General features: G+C 49.4%; 1 protein-coding gene across 2 annotated transcripts; it reads left to right on the plus strand.

Moving 5' to 3' along the window:
• The first annotated feature begins 595 nt into the window (after positions 1-595).
• HPD (4-hydroxyphenylpyruvate dioxygenase) lies at positions 596-23,569 on the plus strand. 2 transcript variants are annotated; one of them, XM_083590416.1, is made up of 14 exons: positions 596-836; positions 1,244-1,270; positions 2,811-2,873; positions 4,942-5,046; positions 5,913-5,955; positions 12,873-12,955; positions 13,056-13,145; positions 14,373-14,476; positions 15,893-15,970; positions 17,758-17,920; positions 19,648-19,719; positions 19,813-19,935; positions 22,162-22,278; positions 23,230-23,569. In XM_083590416.1, the coding sequence occupies exons 1-14, from the start codon at positions 834-836 to the stop codon at positions 23,338-23,340; spliced, it is 1,182 nt and encodes a 393-aa protein (XP_083446542.1). In that variant the 5' UTR covers positions 596-833; the 3' UTR covers positions 23,341-23,569. The 2 variants fall into 2 exon arrangements, with proteins under 2 accessions (XP_083446542.1, XP_083446543.1); XM_083590417.1 differs by lacking the exon at positions 1,244-1,270 and having other exon boundaries at positions 812-836.
• Positions 23,570-24,771: the final 1,202 nt, after the last annotated feature.

A 24,771-nucleotide genomic window follows, 5' to 3' on the forward strand; every position in this document is an offset into this window, starting at 1 on the left:
GTGTGGGGCACCCAGGTGCCGAATTCTGGGGGGCGCCAGGTGCCCACCGCTGAAGCCGCCTAAGCTCTTAACTATCTACCTACTGTTTCACTAAAGGACTTTCAACTTTGTGCGCTCATTTACCAAAGACATGCCACGCTAGCGGCGGCGCTTGTCATTCACAATGGTGCTGTGTATGCAAAATTAACTCTTACATCAAAATATTATGTTACGTATTGTATTGAGCTGCTATGCGGCAGCGGGGTCACCGGCACCTTTGACCCGACTGATGTTTCTCCTAAGTAGGTGCCTAAACAATACTTATAAGTTTATTAAGTGTGGTGGTGTTGTATACTTTAGTATAAGTGTATTGTAAATAAATAAGCAAATAAAAATGTTTGTTTCTTTTTCCTTTCGTAAACGAGAGATAAAGTGTGGTGTTTGACATAAGCATAATCAAAGTTAATTTGGGGGCTAAACTAAATTTGGGGGCACTGGGTGGATCTTTGCACCCCGGCGGCGCATATGCTAAAGACAGAGCTGCCCATAGTCCAGCCCCAAACTGCAGCTGCATGAAAACGTTGCATTTTGACCCACACACTGACTTTGGAGTCACTTGGTCCCTCGCCTTTTCTCCTGAGTCACAGATAATGCTTGTGAGAAAGACAGCATATATCTGGGGTTAAAGTGTTTAAAATTTCCATCTGGAGTAGGAGGAGTGAGGGAGGAGCTCGCCCTCCCATGTTTGCTTTATTAAAAGCTTCGGATACTGCCCCTCTCCCCTTCTCTCTCTCTCCCTGTCTGTCTTTCTTTCTCTCTTGGTGACATCGCTTTGCTGCCACAGAGAAGAAAAAATGGTGAGGCTTCATAGCTCTTAATCAAATTATATATATATATTGTTGCTGTCACTCTAAGGGTAACAAGAAGTGTTTTTGACCCTGTGAAATTTGCAAACACTTCCTAGTTGTTCACGTTTGGACTGTCCTGCAAACATCTAAATCAGTGCATGAAAACCAAGCAATTTCTTGGAGTGAGTGAATATGCTGTGAACACCTAATTTGTGCGGACAGTTAGACATGGGTTTACCGTATATTTTTATTTTGGTTTCATCCCTCTAGTATTGGTGGTGGTGTTAGATGTATTTTTAAAACTCTCATGACTTGCATAGAGCCTTAGTTTTGAGGTGGGTTTTTTAAAACTTCTGGAGTAACTTTTTGCAAAATTAATGTCTCTGTTTTATTCTGTTTTGATCCTTAACCACTAGACGAGTTACTTGGATAAAGGGCTGAAGGTAAGATCACAATGCAGTCTAATATCCATGCGCCCGCCCCACCCCAAATATGGTCTATGGTGTCAATGGCATTTTGGATTAATGTCTTAGGGCATAAGCTGGCGAGAAGGACCACGGCAAAAGCCTTTTTGAAATGAATATTCTCTTGTTGCGTAGAAGAACTGGGCTGTGCATTTGGCAAATACCCGATAAACCTAAAAGCATTGTACAAAAGTCACATTCTTACATTCTGCAAGATGCAATCGTTTTGTATTTTAACTGAATGATTGTAATTCTTAAAGCAGAAGTGTGTGAGTCTCATAGACTCACACATTACTTAAGGGAAACCAGGGTTAGCCACCAAGTGTACTCTCGTTCCAGGTCAATCCCAGCTGCCTGTCATGGGTGTGTGTATGATACAGGGGTTTACAAACAACATGTTCACCCTTTTTGGGTGTTCATGTACTAAATATGCACCAATTTCTTGTCTAATATTTTTTGATATTTCATAATATTGCGATAGCTGACAAAAGTGGTGTATTTAAGAAACAAAAGCTCCCCCATCTCAGCTAAAAAATAAAACAAAACAATGAGGGCACAGTTCAGCCAACATTAAGCAATTTTCAGCCTCATTAAAATGAGAGGGTGGTTAATTTTGGCTAGTTGGTGCCTTATGTTCTCAATCGATTAAGAAAAAGTGGTACATTCACTAATTACTGTGTGTGCCTGGTCCATTTGCCCAAGGCTATGATCCTAAGCTACTAGAAGGGAGTTCCATTGAACCCAATAGGACCTGCTTCCAAAATAAACCTCATTGTCCCCCACAGAGGGTAGCTGTGTTAGTTTGTGTCCCAGCAAAAACATTAAAGGATCTTTGCCTCTGCCATCCTAGTTCCGATCCTGCCTCACCTGGCTCTGTTGAGAGGGGTTTGAATGATCCTGCCTGCAGTGGCACAGCATGTGGGGGCACAGGGGGGTTGCCAGTGTGGTGTAGTGAGAGCCAGTGTGGTGTAGTGGTTAAGAGCGGTAGTCTCATAATCTGGGGAACCGGGTTCGCGTCTCCGCTCCTCCACCTGCAGCTGCTGGGTGATCTTGGGCCAGTCACACTTCTCTGAAGTCTCTCAGCCCCACTCACCTCACAGAGTGTTTGTTGTGGGGGAGGAGGGGAAAGGTGATTGTTAGCCGCTTTGAGACTCCTTCGGGTAGTGATAAAGCGGGATATCAAATCCAAACTCTTCTTCTTCTTAAGGGTACAAAATTTCAACATCTGGGCTCTGTTGAAAATGGCTTCTCTTTGCAAATCAGGAAGTTACCTCTATGGACAACGGAACAATTCTTCTTTTCTTCTCTCTACAGCTGCAATCTCCTGGGGGATGTGGGTGCTATTAGGCAGTTGAATCCGCATGCGTACTCCGCCATTTCACTCTCTCCCACCCCCACCTCTGCACGGCCCGGGTGCTGCCACCCTATGCTACGCTACTGCCTGCCTGTGCTGGGGATACTGGGCTGCTCTGCCTCTGAGTGTGTCACATAATAACCAACTATCTTTTCTCCCATTCAGCCCGAAAGAGGCCGGTTCCTTCACTTCCATTCCTTGACGTTTTGGGTTGGTAATGCAAAGCAGGTGAGTATGCTGATAAAACCAGGAAGGTCTGCCAGGGTGCGGGGGCGGGGGGGGTTGACTCTCGAGAAAGGATGAGAGAAGAAACCAGTTTGGCTCGGATTTCAGAGCAGACTTACTGATTCGCAGTGCCCCAGACAAGATGCTTACTGCAATGCGACAAAACTTTGAAATGTTCACTTCTCTGAATTTTGTGGTGTATACAAAGTGTGTACATTTGGGGAATGTGTTATAAGAATGCAGGTGTTTAGTGAAAACCATATACGAACGTGCATTGTATGGGGTCAAATTGCTTGCAAAAAGGAGAAGGGCCTCATGAAATGTGGCAGGTTTCCATGAGGACTTTAAAAGAAAAGCTCACATGTGAGATATGGCAAGCGGAAAAGGCTGGGAAAATGAGAAAGAGGGGGAAGCCAGACTTGACAGAGTCCTTCCTCTTAATGTTGTTGGCTTTGCTGCTGTTGCAACCTTGTCCCCTTCCCAGGCACCTCACTGGGGCATCTGGTTGGCCTCTGCGAGAACAGTGTGCTGGACTGCATGGGCCCCCTTTGGCCAGATCCAGCTGCAAATCTCTTCCTGCATTTGTTTGCAATACGGAGGGCTGTGGAGGGGATGTGCTTCAGGCTGTTGCGCTATTGGATGCTGGAGACGGGGTGGAGACCCATCTGAAAGGCGGGGTGGGAGTGGGGCAGATTTCCTGGGTAAGCTGCATTCAATTAATGGCTTGTGCCTTGTTGGCTATGGGGGATGGGGCATTGCACTCTCAGGAATGTGGAGCTGGAATGGTCTTTGGACTAGCCTGATGCAACCGAGAGAGGGGAGAGGGGAGGCAGATTCTTTGCTTGGTTGGCAGGGTTAGGGAGGTACTGAGCCAAACACACACCGTGCACAGAGGGCTCACCCACACCCTGGCTGAATGCCCACCTTTCCCCATTCTGAATTGTGCACTGTAGCCCCCTGTGCTTCCACACCTCCCTGGTTTGTTTGCTGCCGCCACATATCTTTCTACAAGGGCCACAGGGCTGCTGTAGCCAATCCTCACCCCTCCATGTGGCTGTTGGCATCCGTCTGTCTTGAGAGACAATGGAGTGCAGCTCCTGGGATGAAGTCAAACTGCTGTACTAGCAGCACCAAAGTGGCTTCCCTGAGGCGTAAGCCTGGGCAGTGTGTCTGGAGGTCCTGAGCTGCCCAGACAACATTAACCTCGCTGATGTGCTCCAAAGGAAAGGGAAGCAATATGTTTGACACCGGCTTGGCGGCAGGAATTGCCAGAAAGAGTCATACAAGATGTCACCCAACCGCCTTAGGAACTCCACTCCACATTTGTGGAGGGGTTGCCCCTGAGCTTTTTCTTCTCGCAAAGATATCCAGGCACCAGGCAGCAGAGGTTTAGGATCAGAGTTTTGCTTCTCCTAGATGGACTCCCTTCCCAGGTTGATGAGTCCCATCAACCTCACCTTTCCTCCAACAAACTGAAAGTGACGTCGTCCCCCCCCCCCGCCATTTTGTTTCTTAATGATGTCATTTGCAAGCTGTAGTTCAATGGAAGATGCCCCCAGAGTGGTCTATTTAAGCTATACCAAAAGATCTGTTCTCAGGCTTGAAGTCTGGTATGATGTGGGGCAAAAAGGGGAAAGGGGTGAGGCAGCTCCCTAAGCGCTTTTAGCCTCCTAGGCAAGGCTGAGGGGCAGAGTGGGGATTTCAACCTTAGTCCAAACCCAGTATTCTGATCATTATGTCACACCGGTTCTTGCCAAGTGTCATGCCAAGATTTAAAACATTACACCAGTAGGATAAACAGGTAACGCTGTACTCAATGTTGCACTGAGCAGTTCGTTGCACAGAGCAAGGGTTTCTCCTTGTGCAACAGAACCATCTCCCCTCTGTGTCCCCCACCTGCTATGGGGGTTTCCCCTCCCTGCAGAGTGGATTTGAGGATGGCGTAAGATGTGCGGGGGGGGGGGAGGGAGCTGATTATGGCCCATAGTCTTAATATTATGTCTGGTGACTTACTGATAACATGCTTTTTTAAAAAGGCTATTTTGCTTTTTTTCGCCCGTGTGTTTTAAAGGCTGCTTCATTTTATTGCAACAAAATGGGGTTTGAAGAACTGGCCTACAAAGGTCTGGAGACGGGAAGCAGAGAGGTGGTGTCCCATGTGGTCAAACAGAACAAGGTAAGGAGGAGAGAAAACTGCATTGATGTAGGCTTGGGGGGGTCTAGGGTTGCCATATTGCAAGAAGTGAAAATCCGGAGACAAACAAATTGTTGACCTTTTTTAAAAAAAAGGAAATTTCCTTTAGAGGTAGAAGGTGTGAGAGCAAGCTTGCAAAACCAGTCCCTTTGTCTAGGCAACAGTTGTAGCTGACAACTAGCACCATGATCCACATGCCAAAGGGATAAGCTGAGCTGCAAGGGCTACAACTAAGTGATATTGCCCTCTGGGCAAATGAGTGGGTCTCCCTGTTGTCCCCCCCCCCCCAGCTGCCAGGGGAAGGGAACAATAGACGTTTGCTGGGCAGGGGGCAGGCTGAAAAGCTGGAGACAGAGACATGCTTGCTCTGCGCTAAAGCCAAGCTGTAACTCAAAGGATAAGCAAGATCTCCTGGGGTGTTCATGCTGTGAGCCCCTTCATCCTATGCTCAGGTTATATATGTGTGTAGATAAACCACATATAAACCATATATCCTAAAGACCCTGATTCCAAGGAAATTGAACCTGCAACCCTTGGACTCTCTTACCCTTGGAGAGTTGGGCTGGAGTGTAACAGTATTGTGAATTGGGGAGGGGGACCCACGACTGTCTTGGGTTTAGCAAAGAGAGACCAACTCTCTAATCCAGGCTTTTGCCAACCTGGTGCCCTCCAGATGTTACGGAATATTCCTGTTTTTAGCTTCCTGTTGGTTGTCTCAATGATCTTGGATATCAACATTTTAAATAAATGCCAATGTCAGCATTTCAGCCTTTGACTCATCACTTAACCTTGTCATAAAGAAAACGAATGCTTGTAGTGATTCTGATTATTATTCTGATTACCAACAGATCATATTTATCTTCTCCTCGGCTCTCAACCCTGGAAATCAAGGTAATTCAAGAGTTGGTCCTGTTGTAACTTTTCTTACCAAACGAGTTCCTTTTGAAACCCTGGGAGTTCTGTGTCCAGCTCTGGGGGCCACATTTTGAGACAGGCGTTGGCTTCACGCAGGTCAGGAGTAGGGCGAACAGGATGGGGGGGCGGGCGGTTCTGAACTCTCAATAAGGAATGCATTAAATTGCTGGCTGTGCTTTAGCCTGGAGGAGAGCAGTTTAAGGGGAGATGTGAAAGTGGTCTTCAAATATCAGAAGGGTTGCTGCATAAAAGGTGGAACAGAGGTCTGCCACAGGGGGAGCTGGCAGACTTCCCTCCGCAGCACTATTTAAGCCAAGGCTGGGCAGCCGTCTGTAAGGGGCTGCTGCAGGATTGTGTCTTGCATTGCAGATTCTGCTGTGAGCATTGGGGGGTGGGGCTCAATGCCCTCCCAGGGTCTCTTTCAATGCAGTTCACTGGTTTATTTTACTGTGCTTCGAGTTAGTTTATATCCCAGTGTTACACAGATCATCTCGTTGTTTCCAGCCCAGGTGTGCCATCTAGGGGAGCTGGGTGGCTGAAGGCTCCACCCAAATTTTCAAGGGGTGGGTTGGGCCCCCTCAAAATTCAGTGACCCTGCGCACTGAAAGCTCTCTGATGGTCTCTGCCAGGGGTGTGGCAAGGCAAAGCATCTTCACCCTGGCGTGTCCTTTTGAGAATCGCCTGGGCCCCTTCCCGGAAGACACCAAAACAAGAGGCTGCATAAAAAAGTAGGGTGGGGGCAGGGGATGGCAGGCCAAGTTGGCATGTCTGGGGGGGGGCGTATGTGTGATGTCATGCATGCGCAATGCCCTCCCCCCCGGCAGTGTTGGGCACAACTTGGTGCCTCTGTTCAGCCTGTAGTGTTGGCGCCTTTTGCTCCATGGAGCCATGGAAGGGGCCTGCATTGTGGTTCTTGGCCACAGTGGCTTTGTTCTCCCTCCACTGTTGAAGGCAGCACACCTTTGTTGGGAATCCCAAACGGGGAATCGTCTGCTGTGCTCATGTCCTGCCTTCAGGCTTCCTGTAGGCATCTTGGTTGGCCGTTGTGAGAACAGGATGCTGGACTAGAGGAGTTATGGGCCTGATCCAGTGGCTAGGCCCTTCTCATGTTTCCATGTTCTTCACAACCCATCAGCGGTGCCATAGGTGCCCTCTCGCACCGAAGATTGTGGGTGCCCGCAACAAAGGGCTTCGACTTCGCCCATTGACTTTGGAGTGGCTCAGTCCCCCAAATATATTGTTGTGGGTACTGAAGCACCCATGGCTCCTGAAATATACTCAGAGTCGCAAAGTGATTTCATGCTCTTTATTCAGCGGTGAGGAGAAATGAATGAATGTCCCCTCAAAGTATCTGCTTTATATACATTATTTACACAATGGGCTGCACATGATTGGCTAATTCCGGAATTCTACTGTAAGCCAATCAGGTTGTGGATTCACTTTTATCTGGAGCATGATTGGGTGGTTCCTGCCAACCAATCATACTGCTGCATTGTTCTAGGACCAATCAGACTGCTGCCTTTTGGATCCTGTTGTTCTAGGACCAATCAGACTGCTGCAGTTTGGATCCTATTCAACTCAGTACATAACACCCCTCCCCTCTAAGTTCCAGTCCTGCCCGGGAGGTCGCATTCATAGTCCTCAAGGTACGCTGGAGGCCTACGTGTGCGTTGCGGCCTGGGGTGTTCCCTGGTCCGAGGTTCAGGTTCTGGCTCATGTTCCAAGGATGCTGGCTGTGATGGGGCTGTTTGGTCTGGTGCAACCAGCTCGCTCAGTCATGGTTCTGGTTCCGGTATCCTTTCGGCCTCACGGGTCCTCTCTGTATTTACTGATTCTGCCTCTCCTGCTTGCCCCTGCTGCTCTATGGGCCTCACTGCCCCACTGTTCCCTTGGGACTCCTCTGACCTGTCCTCCTCCTCCTGGTTTTCTCCCGGGAATTGTCGCCGTATCTGGTCACAGTGGCGGCGCCAGCATTGCCCCCAATCTGTTAGCACCTCGTAAGACACGGGGCCAGTGACCCTGGTGACTGTGGCGGGTACCCATGCAGGGCCTGCCCTAAAATTCTTTGCGTACACTGGGTCCTGGGCCTCGAAGGTCCGGGGGTTCCTGCCTTCCCCCACCACTACCTCATCCTGAGCTCTATCGGGGTGAAGGCGGTCCAATCTGATTGCAAGGCGCCAACCCATTAGTAGTTCAGCGGGGCTCCGGCCAGTCGTTGAGCTGGGGGTGCTGTGCTGTGCTAGAAGGAATGTGGCAAGGCGGTACTCCCAATCCCCTTGCGTCATGCGGCGAAGCGTGTCCTTGGTGGTCCGCACCATGCGTTCTGCTTGGCCATTGGTGGCAGGGTGGAATGGCGCCGAACGGATGTGACGGATGGCGTTCTGCGCTGTGAAGGTTTGGAATTCTCCTGACGTAAATGCAGTCCCGTTGTCTGAGACGAGAGTGTCAGGGAGCCCGTGGGTTGCAAACAGCCTGCGTAGTACTCGGATGGCTGCGGACGTGGAAGTGGACGGTACCAGTGCAACTTCCAGCCATTTGGTGTAGGAGTCCACCACTATGAAGAATGTTTTCCCCTGAAAGGGGCCAGCAAAGTCCACATGCAGGCGTGACCATGGTGCTCGGGCGGACTCCCAGGACTGGACTGGGGCCCTTGGGGGATCTGGGCGGGATTCTTGGCAGGCCTGGCAGTGTTTCTCTCTATCTCTATCCAGGCCTCTATCTCTCCGTCGATCCCCGGCCACCACACATAACTCCTGGCAAGGGCCTTCATTCTTACTACCCCTGGGTGTGTCTCGTGTAGGGCTGTGAGGACCCTTTTGCGGAGGGGCTGGGGAACAATGACCCTGCTTCCCCATAACAGGCACCCCTTGTGGGCCGACAGTTCATGTTTGTGGGTTGTGTAGCCGGCGAATTCTGGCCCGGGGCTGCTGCTGGGCCATCCCCTCCACACCCAGTCCAGGACCCGGGAGATGACCCTATCTTTCTTGGAATGGTGTGCAACTTCTTGTGCCTGAATGGGGCGCTTGGGAAGCAGCTCCAGGCTCATAACCTCTTGTGCAGGTGCTGGGTCGGGGCCTGTTTCTGGTAGTGGTAGCCTGCTGAGGGCGTCCGCATGGCCCATCGCCTTCCCAGGGCAGTGAATCAGTGCATACTGGTAGCTGGCAAGGAAAATTGACCACCTGAGGACGCGAGGAGACAGCACTTGGGGGGTCTGCTTTTCGGGGGCAAACAAGCCAAGCAACGGCTTGTGGTCAGTCACCATGGTGAAGGGCCGCCCATACAAGAAATCATGGAATTTTTTTACTCCCTTCACGATTGCCAGACCCCCCTTGTTGATTTGCGAGTAGTTCCGCTCGGTTGCGTTGAGTGTCTGGGAAAGGTATGCCCCCGGTACCTCTCTTCCATCCGGGAGTTGGTGTCCCAGGACAGCGCCAATGCCATAGGGTGAGGCGTCGCATGCTAGCACCACCGGCAGCCTTTCGTCGAAGTGTGCCAAGACCGAGTTTGAGACAAGCAAGTCCTTGACTGCCTGGAATGTGGCCTCCTGGCGCTGGCCCCACACCCAAGGGGCCCGCTTGTCCAGGAGTCTGTGTAGGGGCTCCGCTACCGCCGCCTTGTGGGGAAGGAAGGAATGGTAAAAGTTCAATAGTCCCAAGAAGGCCTGAAGTTCAGTCTTGTTCTTGGGCGCTGGCACATCACAAATGGCCCGTACCTTGTCCCCAGTCGGGTGGACCCCTTCTGCGTCCACCATAAATCCCAGAAAGTCCACCTGAGGCACTCCTAGTAGACATTTCTCCCGCTTCACCTTGAGACAGCCGTCTGGAAATGGTGCAGAACGGTGCGGAGGCGGTCCTCAAACTCCTCGGGTGTGGGCCCGGCAATCAACACATCATTGAAGAAGGGGGTGACACCAGGAATCCCTTTAAGGAGAGAGTCCATTAGATTCTGGAATATGCCTGGTGCCACGCTGACACCGAATTGCAGCCGCTTTACCCTGAACGCTCCTCTGTGCATCACAATCGTCTGTGCCTCTGCTGTGGCCTCATCTACTGGCAGCTGTTGATATGCTTGGGCCAAGTCCAGCTTGCCAGGGTGGCAAGGACATGGCTGACCACTGGCACTGGGTATGCATGGGCCGTGAGGGCCTTGTTTATGGTACATTTGTAGTCTGCGCAGATGCAGACCGAACCATTAGGCTTGACGGGTGTGACGATTGGGGTTTCCCAGGGGGCATTAGGCACCGGCTCCAGCACTCCTTGCTCCACGAGTCGGTCCAATTCCTCATCTATACGGGGTTTCAGGGCGAACGGGACCTGGCGGGCCTTGAGCCTGACCGGTCGTACTGCGGGGTCAAGCTGTAGAGCAATGGGAGGGCCCGTATACTGTCCCAATTTCCCATCGAAAACCCCCGGAAATTCCTTGCATATGGCGTCCACGTCCACTTGTAAGTTTGTGTGGTTCACCCCGGTGACGGCTAGCCCCAGTGGTCCAAACCATGCCAATTCCAGTAAGCTAATGTAGGGGCCCTTGACCACAAGCAAGTCCAGTTGCCGCGTCCGCCCTCGGTATTGCACCCTGAAGGTCCCCACCCCCATTGTGGGGACCTTACGTTTCTGGAAGTCCCGGAGGGTGAATGGGGCCGGCCTGAGTTTGGGACCCCCAGTAGGACACAGTTTCCTTAAGGTCCTTGCCGAGATTATGGATAGAGTTGAACCCGTGTCAAGCTCCATGCGGCATGGGGGCCCCTCTATCTGTACCTCTACATAAATTTTCTCTACGTTGGGGTGGGGCAACTGGTATACCTGGAAGTCCGTGAGCTCCGTCGAGTTGCCTTGGTGCGTTGGGCCCCGGGACCTGGGGCTCTTGGATTGGTCATCTGATGCCTGGCGTCGGGTGGGCCGAGCCCGTCACACCAGGGCGATGTGTCCCAATTTTCTGCACTGCCTGCACTCTGCGTTGCGGAAACGGCAGGTCCTCCTCTCGTGACTTTCTCCACAGCTTGCGCAGTTCCCTCCTTCTCGTCGAGGCAGCTGTGGTATGTGGGCTGCTTGAGTGCGCTGCTGTACTCGGTGCACCTCCTCCCTGTTGGATCCTGAGTCGTCGGTGAGGTCTTCGTGGTGGACCCTTGGTTGGGACGGCTGGCTCGGCCGTGCTTCTTGCGTCGACCTCTTGGCAGCTTCCATTGCCAGGGCCTCCTCCAGAGCGACCTGGAACGTTAGGTTCTTCTTAGCGTAGAGGCGTCGTTGCAACTTCTCGTCCTTCAGGCCACCGACGAGGCGGTCACGAAGCATGTTCTCCAGCTCTGAGAAGTTGCAGAACCGGGCAGCTTGGCGGAGAGAGGTCACAAACCCAGTTATGGTTTCCCCAGGGGCTTGCCGCTTTGCGTAGAAGGCATTTCGACGAGCCACCACTGAGGGCTGTGGCGAAAAGTGCCCCTTCAGCTGTTCCATTATTGTTTTGTATGGAACACTAGCAACGTCTTCAGGCGCAAGGAGAGCCCGGGCGATTTCAAACGTCTCCTCTCCGCAGACGCTTAAGAATATTGCCCTCTTCTTGGCGTCTTCTTCATCGGTGACCCCTTTGGCTTCTAGGAGGAAGGTGAAACGGGAGGCGTACGCTTCCCAGTCTCCAGATGCTGGGTTGAATGGCGAGAAGCTGCTGTCGGTTGCCATTCTGAGTTCCTTGTGTCCCGGAGCTGAAGCCTGGATACACGGTGCGAGGCAGCGGTGCAGCAGGCGGCGGTGCTGCGGTGCTGTGTGTGGCAGTCAGCTCAGCGGGATCCCACCTTCGTCGCCAGTGAAATATACTCAGAGTCGCAAAGTGATTTCATGCTCTTTATTCAGCTCATAGTGGTGAGGAGGAATGAATGAACGTCCCCTCAAAGTATCTGCTTTATATACATTATTTACACAATGGGCTGCACATGATTGGCTAATTCCGGAATTCTACTGTAAGCCAATCAGGTTGTGGATTCACTTATATCTGGAGCATGATTGGGTGGTTCCTGCCAACCAATCATACTGCTGCATTGCTCTAGGACCAATCAGACTGCTGCATTCTGAATCCTATTGTTCTAGGACCAATCAGACTGCTGCAATTTGGATCCTATTGTTCTAGGACCAATCAGACTGCTGCAGTTTGGATCCTATTCAACTCAGTACATAACAGAAGCCCTCAAGCAGAGCCGTCTTCCCCATAGGGCTTAGTGGTGCATCGCGCCAGGGCGCCAGCTTCTCAGGGGCGCCCCAGCGAGTGGGGGGGCTGCGTGGCTTTGCCGGTAGCCTCCCCTTTCCCTGCATGCCCGCCAGCTGCACCCCACCAACCATATGGCTGGCGGGCGTGCAGCTTGCCTCCCAAGCCTCCGCAAGGATTGCTCTCCTGCAGTGGCATGGGGGAGAGTTGTGCCCCCCGATGGCTGGCAGTGCGCAGCTTTAGACCCCCCACCCCACTATCCATGGTAATTTGGGGGTGCTGGGCAGATATTTGCACCCCGGCGCCACATCTACTAAGGACAGCCCTGCCCTTGAGCAACCTGGCATGGTGGCTGTGGGCCTCTCCCTCCTTTTTTCTTTCTGCGTTCTCTGATGGGCCTTGACGGCTGGATTCAGGGTCACCACGTCTGCCAGTTCCTCAGCTGGAGTTTTTACCAGGGTTATATGCAGCCCCTTGTCAGGACTTCAAACGCAGGCTTCTCCTTGTCTCAGGGGAGAGATGGAAGCTCCTTTGCTCTTAAAGGACAATGCAGTTAATTCACTAGCAGTTAATTCACAATGTTCTGAGGTACACCACCTCTGGCTATGGAGGTTTCATCTTTTTGGCCAATAGCAGTTGACAAACTTTTCCTCCATTAAATTGTCTTGGTGTTTCCTCTTTCTCTCTCTCTCATTATGCAGAAATGGGAGCCCACTTAGTGAAGCATGGGGACGGAGTCAAAGATATTGCCTTTGAAGTGGAGGACTGTGATTTCATCGTGCAGGTGAATCTCTCCTGAGGAGGGTCTCTGTGTGACTTGAGAGGCTTGCTAGCCTTTCGCCTTGCTTCATCTAGTAAGTGCTATTTTTATTTTTCCCACTCAGAAAGCTAGAGAGCGTGGAGCTCTGATTGTTAAAGAACCCTGGATAGAGGAAGATAAACACGGGAAGGTGAAATTTGCAGTCGTTCAGACGGTAAGAAAGTGAGGGCTTTCACCTATAAACTGCATTTGGACAGACTCAGGAAATAATACTACTAATAGGCAGTTGTTGTTAAGACAGCGGAACTCTCCTTCCTTGGAGGTTTCTTAAGCAGAGGTTAAATGGTCATCTGTCAGGGATACATTGCAGGGGGTTGGACTAAACTCTGCAACAGTGATTCATAAATAAATAGGATTTATGTAGCATGTTTTCTAGGCACTTTGTTTTTATTTTATCAAAAACCCTTAAAACAAGCCTATCTTATTAGCCTCATGTTTCTGAACTGGAGACTGAGAGAAATTACTAGACTTCTTCAGCCTCAAGAAGAAGCTATGCATTTAGCCAAAGGCAGTGATCAACGTATAGAGTCAGAGGTCCTGTTTGCCATTGAAATATACTCGGAGTCCTGTAGTGATTTCATACTCTTTATTGCAGCTTGTAAAACAGTGATTGAATTGCCCCCCAAACCTCAGGCCTTTATAGATATTATTTACACAATGAGTCCCGTCTGATTGGCTGATTCTGCTTCCCTCCTGGAGCCCGATTGGTCTTTTCCTGCAAGCCAATCAGTTGTTGCATTCTAGGATCCTACTTGCCCACAAGCTTAGTACATAACACCATATACATTTAAAACAGTATCATGGCACTTTAATCAGTCATGCCCCCCCCATTACAAAAGCATCCTGGGAAGTGTAGTTTAAGGGTGTTGAATAGCTGTTTTGGAGGTGCCTATTCCCCTCACAGAACTACAATTCTCAACTCCACAATTAAATCATCCCTCCCTCTTCCCATGGATTTCTGGGAGTTGTAGGCCTGTGAGGGGAATCAGAGTCTCCTAATACGTAACTCTTCCCCTGAGTGTGAAGACAGGCTCTGGTGAAAGGAGCGGACAAGGCCAGGAGTGGCTCCAACAGTCAAGAAATCACTTTCTGCACATGCTGTAGAGAGAAGTGAGGGGAAGGGGGGAACAAGGAAGCAGCTCCCCCCCCCCCAATCAAGTAAATAAATAAAAACACCTAACTAAAAGTAGAAATTGTAGAAAGATTTTGACAGATTTTCCTGAGCACTTGGGGTCAAAAGGAAGTCATTTAAAACAACTGTTGCTGAGATTTGGCAAAAACCAATAAAGCAAGTTTTGGGGGTGGGGAGCCAGTGGGATCCCTCAGCTCACTAGAGTGATATTAAAGCGTTGCACTTTCCTCTTCCTCCTCCTCCATCTAGTATGGAGACACCACACACACCCTGATAGAGAAGATGGGCTACAAGGGGCTTTTCCTGCCTGGGTTTGAGCCACCCATCTTCAGGGACCCTCTGTTGAAAAAACTGTAAGTACCCAGCCCTTAATGCTCTGCTTAAACTCTAGCGTGAAAGATCTGGGTCTCATTTTAGACTGGGTGCCATTCCACACACTTAGATTTGCCACTGGGATTGTTCAACCAGCAAGGAGCTAGTCCTGGACATTTCTGAGTGCCATTCCCACATTACACTTTTAGATAATCTTTTCTCTCTCTTCCCCGCCCCCCTCCCCCTGCACACAGATTAGCACAGTGACCCCACTGGAAGTTGTTATCCTTCTAGGTACACACTTCAGACAAGCTTTAAGCGTACACCTGAATCAAAACAAAAATCATGCTCAAAGAACCTTAGGTGATTTTCATCAGAGAGAGTTTGAGGTCTGCTTTTTAAAAAAACAACAACAACCAAACACAAACAGTGAGACCCTCCCAGGCGGCTGATACATTGGGTATACCTAATCAATAATAACATATTCAAATCAACCATATGTACAATTTTATATACGTTAACACTCCTCCATCCACAAGGTTTATTTACATTTTTATTGCCCCAAATTGTTCAAACCTACCCAAATAATTCAATAGCTTCTCAAACCAATCCTCCTCTTTCTCACTGGCCTTAAACCCTTGCATGCTGTGTATCTTCACAGTTACTGTAGATATTCTAAAATTATAATATTATTCAGTTTTTTTCCTCCATTGGTTCACCCCAGCTCTTCTGCATTTTTCCAATTACTCGCTATAACCTGTCTGGCTGCAGTTACCATCAATTTCACGCATTTACATTCCTCTTTTGTTTTTAACTTGGTGCTACTCAGACTAATAAGAACCATTAATTTAGCTATCCCCACCTTCCTACCCACAATTCCCGATATTTCTATACCAATCTGTTTCTAAAATTCATTAACTAACGGACAATCCCACCACATATAACTGTATGTTCCCATCACTCCACATTTCCTGACTGATTTTATTTGTTTATTTATTGCATTCACATCCCACTTTTTCTCTCTCTAAGGAGTTCAAGGTGGCATCCCTTGTTCTCTCTGCTGCTCATTTAATCCTCACAACGACCCTGTGAGGTAGGCTAGGCTGAGGGGAATGACTGGCCCAAGGCCACCCAGGGAACTTCATGACCAAGTTGCTGGACTCCCAGATTCTATGCTGACACTCTAGCAGGACACCACACTGGCTTATGGGGAACCCTTTGTGTAAAGGGAGATTAACCCCTGAAAGGCGGACAAGAGCTTAATTTGCAAATGGGTTGCTGAGATACTTCAGATGGGCCTTTGGCAACAGGCTTCTCTTGCCCATATGTTTTTCTCTGGAAAGAGTTAATGGGGTGGGAGGATCTGAGGCCAGCTTGTCTGCATGAGAAGTACTCATCCCACAAAAAACACTGTGGAGGTAAAAACCCCTGATCTCACCTGCCTTTTTCTTTCTCAGGCCACCTGTGAAACTGAACTTCATTGACCATTTAGTGGGGAACCAGCCTGACCAGGAGATGAACTCTGTGGCAGAATGGTAAAGATTGCTTTTGGAAATCAACTTAAGGGAAGAATTGCTTTCCTTCTAGAACATGAAATTTCCTCGATGACAACACAGGACATTTAGAGCAGCCATGGGGACCCCGGATGTTGTGGGCCTGATCAATCTAAATCCCTGATTCAGAGGAACTGATTTTAGGACATTTATTATGGGTGGCCTTTACAACATGATATGTACGTACGCAAACATGCATCCAGGGGGTGGGGTCTCCAACTGAATCTTCTTTGATCCAGGTGACAGAAAGCCTCATTTTAGGCCCTGCTCATAGACCATCCTCTCCTGGGGCTTTGCAGACCCACCAGCTCAGCATGTGGGGGGTGGGGAGGAAGGAAGGGGGGCTGACCCTCTCCTTGGCTCTGCTCAAGGGAACGTGGCCCAGAGGATGCGGGCAGCTGGGCCTCGACTGTGGCTTTATCAGCGGGGATATCAAAGGGCAATAGCTATGATGGCTAACATTGATCTCCAGGTCCATCTACTCCAGGGGTGTCAAACTCAAATTCATTGGGGGCCGCATCAGCAGTTTGGTCACCCTCAAAGGGCCGGTTGTATCTGTAGGACTATGTAAAGGACATGTAAAGTGGAGGTTTCCTGTGTAGAACGGCCGGCGCCGCTAGAGGGCAGACGTTCTCTGGCTTGTAGGCTGCCGCGCATGCGCTGAAGAGGCAGCTTTCTTGTGTCAAAAAAAAAAAGCAAGAATAAAAGGTGAAGGCTGGCGGCAGCTACATGGGCCACATGACGAGGTCTGGCGGGCCGGATTCGGCCCACGGGCCTTGTGTTTGACACCTGTGATCTACTCTATACCTCTGAATGCCAGCTGTTGGCTTCCTGTCTTGCGTGAGGATTTCCCAGAATAATCTGGTTAACTGCTGGTGGGACCATTATGTTGGACAGCTGTGCTGCCGGGGGCTTGATGGGAGTTGCAGTGCAAAACATCTGGAGGTTTGGAGAAGAGTGGAGTAGATGGACTTTTGATGTGATCTCGCTTAGCTGCCTGGAGATCCACACCCCCCCCCGCTCCCCCTCCCATTAGCTGATTTTTAAATGGAATTTCCAAGACAAATCCAATTATAAACACCCACAGAGCAGATCCCCTCTCCCTTCCTTCTTTGAGCTTCCAAGCAAGCAGCCTCCATTCCAGCCATGGTTCCATAGACCCAGAGCTGCAACTCTGGAAGGAAGATCAACAGCCTCTGTAGACCATGGGCCAGTCTCCCTCTGTGCAGTGGTCTCCAGGGGATTAGATGGGAGTCTTCCCCAGCCATATCTGACGATACTAGGGACTGAGCCTGGGGTCTTTGTAAGCAAAGTGTGTGTGGTGCCTCCTCTAAAAACAAAGGAGGTCTCTAGTCCTCACTGTTCTGAATAAAGGATTGAATTAGATAGAAACTGATTTCGACAGAGTTAGACCGCTGGCCCATCCACCTGGCTTGGTACTGTGCAACCCTGACTGGCAGTGACTCTCTGCCTGGACATATCAGGGCTTGAAGGTGGATGCAAAAGCAGGTGCTCTACACCTGAGCTATGGGCTCTTCACAAAAAAAAAAAAAAACAGATGGATGTCAGAGCAGGAAGCTGCTCAGGTAGCTCTTGCTGCCTTGCTGCCTCTCCTTGTTGCAACTTTTTAATTCTTCAGTCATTAATTCTTCAAAAGAATGTTTGTGAATGCATCTAGACTCCACCCAGGATGTTCTCTAAGAATATAATCGTGGCTAAAGCCCTCAGCCTACTCATTCTGACATGTGGCGCTTCTTGCACATCTGCAGGTACCAGAGAAACCTCCTCTTTCACCGTTTCTGGTCTGTGGATGACAAGCAGCTGCACACAGAGTACAGTGCCCTCCGGTCCATTGTGATGGCCAATTATGAAGAGACCATTAAAATGCCCATCAATGAGCCTGCAATGGGGAAGAGGAAGTCTCAGATCCAGGTGAAAGCAGAGACTCTCTGGGTCCTTTGTGTCAGGGCTGAGTGGCCAGAGTTGAGCCTCGAGCCAGGGCAGAGGAACAGGCAGAGACACACCAGGACTGTGGAAAGTCCCCGGCCAAACAGGAAGCCTTTCACCATCCTCCAGTGGCCAACCTGGGGAGATGGTTCCATCTCGGAGCCTCAGGATGCTTGGGAAGGCATTGCCACCTGCAATTCCGATTGCATGCTACCAGGTGCAGCTACCCCCTAGAGAAGAAGGTGCCAGTTTCTAACTCCAGTGGCTTGTAGCATAAAGTTGTTTTAGGGGGTGCCAACTGCTTTGGGGGCTCTGGGCACTTGGCATGCTGGGGAAACTCTGGGGTGCAACACACACACACACACACACACAGAGAGAGAGAGAGAGAGAGAGAGAGAGAGATGCATATTCTATTGGCTGCAATGGAATGCCTCAAGCCTCATTTAATTGGGGGAGGGGGACCCTTTGACACCTCCCCCCAGGAAGGTCTCTATGGGCACATGGTGTGCCATGATGGTGACCGCCTGAGTTATTTGGCCTCTTCAGTACAAGCCCTGCCCATCCCAATGCATTTGCCTATTGAATCCTTCCTCTAAGGAGGTTGAGACTGTGTTGTGGTGTAGATTTCCTTTAAGCAAGGAGCGCTGACTTTGTGGACTGCTTCTCCCCTGGTGCAAGGTGGAAACATTTCTCGATAATCAGGTCTTTGGCTGATAGACATTCTATAGCCAGCGTGGTGTAGTGGTTAAGAGCAGTGGAATCGTAATCTGGTGAACCGGGTTTGATTCCCCGCCCCTCCACATGCAGCTGCACCTTGGGCCAGTCACACTTCTCTAAAGTCTCTCAGCCCCACTCACCTCACAGAGTGTTTGTTGTGGGTGAGGAAGGGAAAGGAGATTGTTAGCCGCTTTGAGACTCCTTGGGGTAGTGGTAAAGCAGGATATCAAATCCAAACTCTTCTTCTCTTATTCTTCTGTAGCCTTTTAAATGTGTTTATGGGAGGGGGTTATTGGTTTGATTTTGTTTTAATAGGTATTTTGTGTTCTCATCTTGTATTTTTATGCTGTAAACTGCCCTGTGATTTTAAGATGAGGACTGTGTGTGTGTGTTTGATTTGATTTTTTAAAAATCCACAATACGGTAAAAAATTCCTGTACTGTGAAAATACAAAAGAATCTGACTAGAGCAGCTGTCATTAGTGATGGCCATGTAGAGATTCATCAAAACAGTGGTAAGAGCACATGTTCCCTCCCCACCACTCTGGGCAAACCCTGTTTCTATTCCTCCCGTGTTTGGATGCAGTGAGACAAGCGCTAATCACAATGCAATCCTGCACACTTCTGCTCAGAAATAAGACCCACTGAGTTCCATGGAACATACTCCCAAGTAAGTGTGTCAAGGATTACAGCCTAGGATTACAAGAGGGTAAGGCAGGAGATGAAGGCTGTTAAAGACTACTACCCACAATGACATATTTTTCTCTCCTCCCCTCAAGCTCAAGGTGGTCTACATAGTTCTCCCTCTTCTCACTTAATCCCCACAACAGTCTTGCTAGGTTGAGGTCACAAAGTGAGCTTCATGGCTGAGTTGGGATTTGGACTCTGGTCTCCCAGGTCCTGGTCTTGGCCTGGTGTTTTTGTGATGTTGTTGCCGGCGGTTCACCACTCACATGGTGCCTTCCTGCGCTCACTGTGTGCTTTTCTGCTCTGCAGGAATACGTGGACTATTACGGGGGCCCTGGAGTCCAACACATCGCTCTGAATACCTCGGATATTATTGCTTCAGTAAGACAGTGTATTCCCTGATCAGTCTACCAATAAGTGGCCACCTTTGGGAATGTGGCCTTTGTCACTGCTGTGTACATTTTTGGGTTGCAGGTCACAAACCTGAAAGAACGTGGCACGGAATTCCTGGTGGTGCCCCCCACCTACTACCAAAAACTTAGGGAGAATTTGAAATCAGCCAAGATCAAGGTGAAGGAGAACATGGATAAACTGGAGGTGAGTTGGCTACCAGGGCTACCCTACATCTTGCGGTTTGCCTTAGTGGCCAGAAGGTTGGTCTAGACTGGGACTTCATCATGCAGTGCATCGTTAAACTATGGAACTTGCTGCCACAGGAGGCAGTGATGGCCATCAACTTGGGTGGCTTTAAAAGAGGATGGGACAAATTCAGCGGCTACTAGTCCTGGGGGCTGAACAGGAGGCTGAACTAGATGGCCCATTGGCCTGATGAAACAGGGTTTTCTTATGTTCTTACCGACTGGCGAGGCATGAAGTCAAATCCCTACTCATCTGTGAAGCTTGGTGGGTGACCTTGAAATAACTACTAGCTCCAAGTTGTGGGAGCAAAACAGAAAGGTCAAGAACCAGATACTCCTCTTGGAGGATCTTGGATAGAAATTCAATACAAATGCAACCAAATACTTTAGCAGCTGCTCAACTTGATGAGTTTCATATTGGGAAGGGGGTTGTGGCAGTTCCAATGTAATGTGCAAGACCACCAACCTTTAAGGTGGGGCTGGCTATCCTGTGACCCCCCTCCCAAGGCCCTTGGACTCCAAGCTCTCACCAGCCCCAGCCAGCATGGCCCAACGCTGGAGAGAGATGTGAGATGGAGTCCAGCAACATCTGGAGGGCCACAGGTTAACCCCATCCCAGCTTTGAGGGCATCACTTCCTGGTGCAGCTGGCGTTCTCCATGACCCTTTCCCTCTGCAGGGAGGTGGGACTGATTTGGATGGTCAGACTCCGCCACTTAATGGATCCAAATGGTTTCCAAAGGGTAGTAGGGGATGTTTTATCCCATGTTGATGGCCTTTTAGCTGACTCCCTGTTGGCTCGCTGGAATGCAAAGTTAACCAGGACTATTGACTATCTGGTTCCGAAGCACCCTCTCCAATTGTATGGAGTCTGGACAGCCCTGTGGTTTTTCCCAGAGCTGAGGGCGGTAGCGGAAAACACATTCTGAATCAGACCGAACACGGGTTAGAGCTCAGTATCAAGCCTACCAAGTGGCGATAGCGACGGCAAAGAGGACATTCTTCACCACCTCTATTGCATCTGTAGAAAACAGCAGCAGCAGACTCTTTCAAGTGGTTCACAATCTAGCAGAACAACCTCCACCATCAGGGCCTGGTGGGGATCCCAAGATCTCCTGAAATGATTTTGCAAAGTTTTTTGCAGATAAAGTCGCTCAGATTCGGAAAGAGGTAGACTCCACCGTGGGAGCAGGGCCGGGGTGAGAGAGTGCTAGAGTCCTGTCCAGTCAAGTGGCATGGGATCAGTTCCTATCTGTTACCTTCGAGGATGTGGACAGGCTGCTTGGATGAGTGAAACTAACCACCTGTCTCCTTGATCCATGCCCTTCCTGGTCCTGAATGGGGTAACTGTGCCCCTGAAGGACCAGGTGTGCAGCCTGGGAGTCATTTTGGACTCACAGCTGTCCATGGAGGCGCAGGTCAATTCTGTGTCCAGGGCAGCTGTCTACCAGCTCCACCTGGTACGCAGGCTGAGACCCTACCTGCCCGCGGACTGTCTCGCCAGAGTGGTGCATGCTCTAGTTATCTCCCACTTGGACTACTGCAATGTGCTCTATGTGGGGCTACCTTTGAAGGTGACCCGGAAACTGCAACTAATCCAGAATGTGGCAGCTAGACTGGTGACTGGGAATGGCTGCCAAGACCACATAACACTGGTCTTGAAAGACTTACATTGGCCCCCAGTGCATTTCTGAGCACAATTCAAAATGTTGGTGCTGACCTTTAAAGCCCTAAACAGTGTTGGCCCTGTATACCTGAAGGAGCAGCTCCACCCCCATCGTTCATTACGGACACTGAGGTCCAGCACCAAGGGCCTTCTGGCAGTTCCCTCACTGTGAGAAGCCAAGTTACAGGGAACCAGGCGGAGGGCCTTCTTGGTAGTGGCACCTGCACTGTGGAACGCCCTCCCATCAGAAATCAAGGAAATAAACAACTATATGACTTATAGAAAACATCTGAAGGCAGCCTTGTTTAGGGAAGTTTTTAATGTCTAATGTTTTACAATTTTTTATGTGCTGTAAGTTGCCCAGAGTGGCTGGGGAAACCCAGCCAGATGGGCAGAGTATAATAAAAATTAATTATTATTATTATTATTATTATTATTATTATTATTATTATTATTATTCACCTCATCCTTTCCCTGGGCAACTTCTATCATTGCCCTTTCATTTGCTTCTGCTGTAAAGGAACTCAAAATCCTAGTTGACTTTGACGAGAAGGGATACCTGCTTCAGATCTTCACAAAGCCTGTTCAGGACAGACCGACTGTCTTCCTTGAGGTCATCCAGCGCCACAATCACCAGGTTTGTTGGGCAGCCGGGGCTCACCCCAGGCTCAGTGGAAACAAATCAACTCTTACAGATTGGTGTGAAGATGGCTTTCTGTTCTACCCTGCTCAGTTGTTTTTAAAAAAACCTTGCATGATAAAAGTTGGGAAATGACCACCTTTTTAAGGCACAAAAGGGACTCAACTTGGACAATCCAGATGCTGTATTGCAACCACTAGAATGAGCTGTTGGCCAGATTTTACTATGCTGCAGCTAATTGTCAGAGGGTAATGCGGCTTGCAGGCTAGATGATCTGAGCAACCAGTAGGGCAGGCATAGGCAAACTTTGCCCTCCAGATGTTTTGAGACTAGTTTCCATCATCCCTGACCACTGGTCCTGTTAGCTAGGGATGATAGGAGTTGTAGTCCCAAAACATCTGGAGGGCTGAGTTTGCCTGTGTCTGCAGTAGGGGCTTGGCTGACACTGTGAATAATTATTGTCTCCTCTTTCTGATCAGTTCATTGCTACTAACCTCACCTCCTGCCCCTTGAAAACAGAGTACCTGGCTCACTTTGGCTAGGTACCTGCCTCTGGCCTTCCCGATTTCTGAGTTTACTGCTCTGGAATTTGGCATTAGTCTACTCTGAACTAGGGACTTAACTCTGTGCCTTCCAAGTTCCAAGGGGCTGTCTGCAGGTCTGACCCTGGCAACGCTTATTCAAAAGGCAGATGGAATAATAACAACAATGTTGCTGGTGTGGCTATTAAATCTGAGCTGATGGGAATGCATCATCATCGTCGTCACCATCATGCTTCTGTGTTCATACGAGGCACATTGTGACTGATCATTGGCTTCTCTGCCGTATCACCCATTCCATCTGAGGCGGAGTGGAGATCCCACCTGCCACGGAAGAGAGCTCCAGCTGGGGTATCGGGAAGAAAGTGCTTGCACTATTTACACATTTCTCTCTCTCCTGTGGCTTTAGGGATTCGGTGCTGGAAACTTCAAATCTTTGTTTGAAGCTATTGAACTGGACCAAGATGCCCGGGGAAACCTCACTGTCCTGACACCCACCGGAAAATCAGACTTTGTGTAATGCTCAGGAGGAAACAGTATGGATATATACTGAAAGTGGGATGCACTATGCAAGAAAGGGTTGGAATAATTCCTCCCAGTTCAGGCTTTCCTGAAGGCGGTTCTAAAGTCTTCCTTTTTCCCTCCATTGGCTATTTTTTTAAAAAAAAAATTAATACCATGGGAGCCTTCCTCCATGTCCACTTTGGAGAGATCCCTCAGGTTGGCTGAAATAAACAAACGAACATGAATTTGTCTGTTCCTCTTCCCAGTATTTGGCATGGCACTTGAAAAAGGACTGTAACAGCTACACAGTTTTGGGGCCATGTAAAAACTGCAACTTTTGAGTCATGGAATCAGAGACCTCAAAATGAATCAAGTCCAAACTCCAGGCGATGCAGGAACCCTTCCTTGTGCCATTTTTTGTTGATAGGTGACTACCTACATGCCACCGAGTGCAGCAGTCTGCTTCCAGCAGCAGCAGCAGCACCCAGCTGCAAGATCCAGATGCTCACAAGCCAGTGATAAGTAGCCTTTCCCATTCTGGTTTTTGCCCTTGTCCAAGGAGGCTCTTGTTATCTACCACGTCTGTAGAGCAGAGATGGGGAACCTGGTACCCTCCAGCTATTGCTGGACCTCAAACCCCCACCAGCCCCAGCCAGTAGGGCAAATGGTATAGGATGATAAGCACTGTAGCCTGCCCTACAACAGATAGAGGACTGCAGGTTCCACCTGCTCCTCTGTAGATGAACTTGGCTTCCCTGAGATTTGTGTAACTTTTGCTCAAAGCCCTTCAAACTTAGTGGCTATCTTCACATCATTTATTAAAATATTGTTAACCCAGCCTCTGTCAAAAGGTTTCAGGACCAGGTGTACCAATAAGTAAACAAAGCCAGCTACAAGTCAGGATCAGATAATAAAGCAATAAATAATCTTAAAACACAAGCAGTCCTTGTACGACATTATGTTAGATGAATCAACACAATGGTAAGTATGTCCTGGCAAATCAACATGGTACAGTGGAACCTCGACTTACATAGGCCTTGTCTCGCGGACGTTCCAAGTTGCGTCCACGGCAAACCCGGAAGTAAACACTGGGTTTGCCGCGATTCGCGCAAGCGGCTTCTGCCATCTGCACGTGCACAGAAGCGGCCGCCGCATGCACATGCGCAGAAGCATGCTACTGCCGAATGTGCATGCACACAAGACGCCTCTTCTAGCTTCCTGTTTCAACCAGTGGACGGACCTCCGGAATGGATTATGTCCGTAAGTAGAGGTTCCACTGTATTAGGAGAGAGGAAGATGAATTTCTCTATTTACAGCTCCCTCAGTGCTTGAGGAATTATGTTTTTTTCATACTTCAGTACAAAGTGCCCCAATCTCTACTTCTTGGACTGACACAAGGATAGGAATTTACTTATCCACAGGCTTTTGTGCTTGCCAAAGAGTTACT

The sequence above is a fragment of the Podarcis filfolensis genome (assembly GCF_964270895.1).
Source record: "Podarcis filfolensis genome assembly, chromosome: 16".
In the NCBI taxonomy this organism is placed as follows: Eukaryota; Metazoa; Chordata; class Lepidosauria; order Squamata; family Lacertidae; genus Podarcis; species Podarcis filfolensis.